The sequence below is a fragment of the Lipomyces doorenjongii genome (genome assembly GCF_038497915.1).
Source record: "Lipomyces doorenjongii strain NRRL Y-27504 unplaced genomic scaffold V1508scaffold_242, whole genome shotgun sequence".
Taxonomy (NCBI): domain Eukaryota; kingdom Fungi; phylum Ascomycota; class Lipomycetes; order Lipomycetales; family Lipomycetaceae; genus Lipomyces; species Lipomyces doorenjongii.
This window is the reverse complement of record NW_027118309.1, coordinates 1-3,174: the sequence shown is the minus strand read 5'-3', so window position 1 is coordinate 3,174 and position 3,174 is coordinate 1. Positions and strand designations below refer to the sequence as shown.

Here is a 3,174-nt window from a genome sequence, read left to right as displayed (position 1 = left end):
CTAGATAGTCTCCTAGGATATATCTTGAATTTTTAAGTTAGCTTTTTCTTAGTCTTTCATCTCAAAAGTATGCACTTCTACCTCCTGCAAAGAGATCCTTTATTTATATATGTCATTATTCCGGCTGATACTTTCGAACTTCACTTTGTCAGGATTAGGCTTCCAGTTTGGGGACACAGTAACGATGCTTCGGGCGGGCTGGCCATCCCTCCCTGCTCTTCCAGATTCCTGTGCAAACTCAATGAGTTGCCAGAACCCTCTGTAATGGATCACTAGCGTGATGGATCCGATGTCGATACCTTGGCCGAACGCCCCAGTCACAAAGAGGAAATTCAATTCGCCCCTAATCCACATATCCATTGTATCTTTCCTCTGCCTATCGGACATTTGCCCATGATAGTTTCCAACGACTGGGTAATGCAATTGATAGTCTTCTGAAAGGGTCTCCACGTCGTCGATTGACATGCAGAAGACAAGGCCCTTATCAGAGGATCCCCGATTACGGAAAAAAGATAGAATATACTCATCTAACTTGCTGGTAGCGTCTGCGTCAATAACAACATTGTAGGAAATGTTATGTCTCGTTGTTGATGGAGCTCTGATCGTCTGCATATCTCGCTGACCGTATGCAAGCCTGATAGCGTCTGACTGGGTAGGTGGAACCGTTGCACTCAACAGGATGCAATGGATATTCAATGAAGTAAGGGTAGGAAGTGCTGAATAGGCTCCCCTGAAGCCAAACTGCATTAGAACAGTGTGTGCTTCATCAAATATTATCCTTGCAATCCTTGGCTGACCATTCAAATCTATCAGCAGTTGCGTGAGAACGTCTCTAAACAACCCCGAATCGACATGTTCGAGAGTTACCAATAGGATGTCAGAACTTCTTATCCTCTCGATTGTTATTGAACTGTCCCAAGAGAGTATCACCAAACCCAGTTCTTCACCACGCCTTATAATGTCAAGGTGTAGTGCCACAAATGGCACTACGGTAACTGTAACTCGCCTATTATCCCTCTCCTTTAGTGCTGTCATGAAGATAATGTCACTTTTACCTCCACCAGTTGGCAAAATTATCAAAAATGATTGTACAGGATATGTAAGGATAGCCTGGATAGCAGCGGCTTGGTAGACACTCCGAAATGCTGCACCCTCACCTCTGAGCTTGCTTATTGAAATATGCGATGTTGATTGGTAGAGCACAGTGGAAGTAAGCTCGATTAGAACTTTTAAAATGAAGGTAAAAAGGGTTGCTGGATGTCCGTAGTCTTAACTATCGTATCCAAGGTAATTGAACCTCTATATATACACAGAAATACTGTGTAGTAGTACGCAATGTGTCTAATCCTCAACAAGAAGTGTTTCTTCACATGAGGTTATTCTTATGCCTCTAGTGTGAAGATGGTTTACTGAAGATGGTAAAAATCTCTCAGACCATTCTTCTTTTGGGAGGATCAGCTTATTGACATGCGTAATTGTGTAGCAATCTCGTAAGAGATTGCTCATGTGTCTTACGACAACCCTTAATGCAGTAACGTGAGCAGGACTGTAACACATCAAGTTTCTCGTTGGGTACGGGCTATTATCCTTAGTAACGATAATACCTTTGATCGTACCTAAGTGACGTGTGCATAAGCTATATTTAGCTTTGGTGGCTGAGCTCATAAGACCACTTCCGCACTTCGCACTCTTATCAACTCTCATGACGTGTTCTCCTCTTTTAGTATTCCTGCATATGCCTTAGCATAAACTTTATAGCTTACACATTTTAGCTGGCTATTCTAAAGTTATAGTTGCAGTTTCAACACTTGCTAAGCAATATACGGGTGGATCCGGATAATGCTGCTAGACTTCGCTCAGACCTATCTGGGATCATCTGGATTGTCTGTTGAATTGTAATATCCTGTACTGCCCGTCCATTAAGTTCAGCGTTATTTAAAAAATGCTGTCCGACCTGAGTAGTATTGGAGGCTCCCGTTATACTGTCAACCAATGACGTACTTGTAGTGAGGCCGAGAAAACTGATCCACCTATCTGAGATATTGATAAACTCGTGAACGTCGTTTCTGTTCACCCCGGGAATGTCATCGGTGCCGACTGCGTAGTAAGTCGTTGCAATGTGAGTTGTATGTCCACTCTGGACGTCTTCCACGTAATTCAGCTCCGTGCTCTGGACTGCGCTCATATGACCGGCGTGATGATCAAGGAGAGCCACTAGGGCTTGTCGAAGGGATTGCGCAGTCATAGACGACAGCAGCGTTTCAGACTCGCCAGTTAGCTTTCTGATTACTCTCCGTAGGGATTCGGCGTGCCATCCTCCATTTGGTCCTGTAAAAACATACTGTCTATAGCTTGTAATAATGGCATTCCTAGTCTTATGAATAGTATATGTGAGGTCTCTAGATGATTTGATGAGCTACTTGGACGTAGGCATAAAGTCATGAATGTTGGATGCCCATACCTTGCCAAGGGCCGAATATATGCGAGATATTGTATGAATATAACCTCGACTTCGCGTGGGACAATATGAACAATCATTCTCTCGTGGCCCGTCATGGACGTCGTCTTATTGTACCTTCCCAGAAACAGGAGACCTCTTGGGTGACAGTACACGCTTCTCGTTCGATGGACTGTGTTACTGAGCAACCAGGTTGCGATCTCTGTTATTCTTGCGGGTGAACCGTAAGTCATGTGGATCAATATAAACAGCTTCTCCAAGAGGCTCGCCGCTTTCTTCGCATACTCGTGTGCCTTTGCTTTCAGGATTGAGCCCCTCGAATATATTGAACATTTAATTCTGGCGTGGCTTTGATTTGTTTCAAAAGCAGTTGGGTGTCGAACTTGTTCTTTATCTCTGTGACAAAATTATATCCAGGATTAGATTCTGCGTAATGATCTACTAGGTCCTTCGCAGAATGTGTCGGCAGTTTGACGCCAAAGCTTAGCTCTGTCAGAAGGGTTCGGGACTGCGCAATCAGTTCATGAACAAACTCCTTCAAACCATCAACGGTGAATAATATACCACCTTCGAGACGAAGTGCAGTGTGCGCGCTGTTTGCCGATGTGATCGTCGGCAAGGCGTGCTTTGATCCGTATGTCCGACAGGCGCCGTGTACTTGTACGCAATAGCTATATGGTGTAGAACCTGTCGGGTTTAAGAAGCGCTTGATTTCG

General features: G+C 44.2%; 4 protein-coding genes across 4 annotated transcripts; all 4 read right to left on the bottom strand.

Moving 5' to 3' along the window:
- Positions 1-99: 99 nt before the first annotated feature.
- V1508DRAFT_436152 (P-loop containing nucleoside triphosphate hydrolase protein) lies at positions 100-1,035 on the bottom strand (the record flags this gene model as incomplete). The annotated part of the gene is made up of 1 exon (XM_066942100.1): positions 100-1,035. One exon carries the CDS (start codon positions 1,033-1,035, stop codon positions 100-102), a length of 936 nt encoding a protein of 311 aa, XP_066791951.1.
- Positions 1,036-1,801: 766 nt separating this feature from the next.
- On the bottom strand, positions 1,802-2,245 carry V1508DRAFT_436151 (uncharacterized protein; the record flags this gene model as incomplete). The annotated part of the gene is made up of 1 exon (XM_066942099.1): positions 1,802-2,245. The coding sequence occupies one exon, from the start codon at positions 2,243-2,245 to the stop codon at positions 1,802-1,804; it is 444 nt and encodes a 147-aa protein (XP_066791950.1).
- Positions 2,246-2,457: 212 nt separating this feature from the next.
- On the bottom strand, positions 2,458-2,751 carry V1508DRAFT_330351 (uncharacterized protein; the record flags this gene model as incomplete). Its single annotated transcript, XM_066936638.1, has 1 exon — positions 2,458-2,751. A coding segment is annotated over one exon (294 nt), but the record flags the coding sequence as incomplete, so codon positions are not given.
- An 8-nt stretch (positions 2,752-2,759) lies between these two features.
- V1508DRAFT_436150 (uncharacterized protein) lies at positions 2,760-3,129 on the bottom strand (the record flags this gene model as incomplete). The annotated part of the gene is made up of 1 exon (XM_066942098.1): positions 2,760-3,129. A coding segment is annotated over one exon (370 nt), but the record flags the coding sequence as incomplete, so codon positions are not given.
- Between the last annotated feature and the right edge of the window lie 45 nt (positions 3,130-3,174).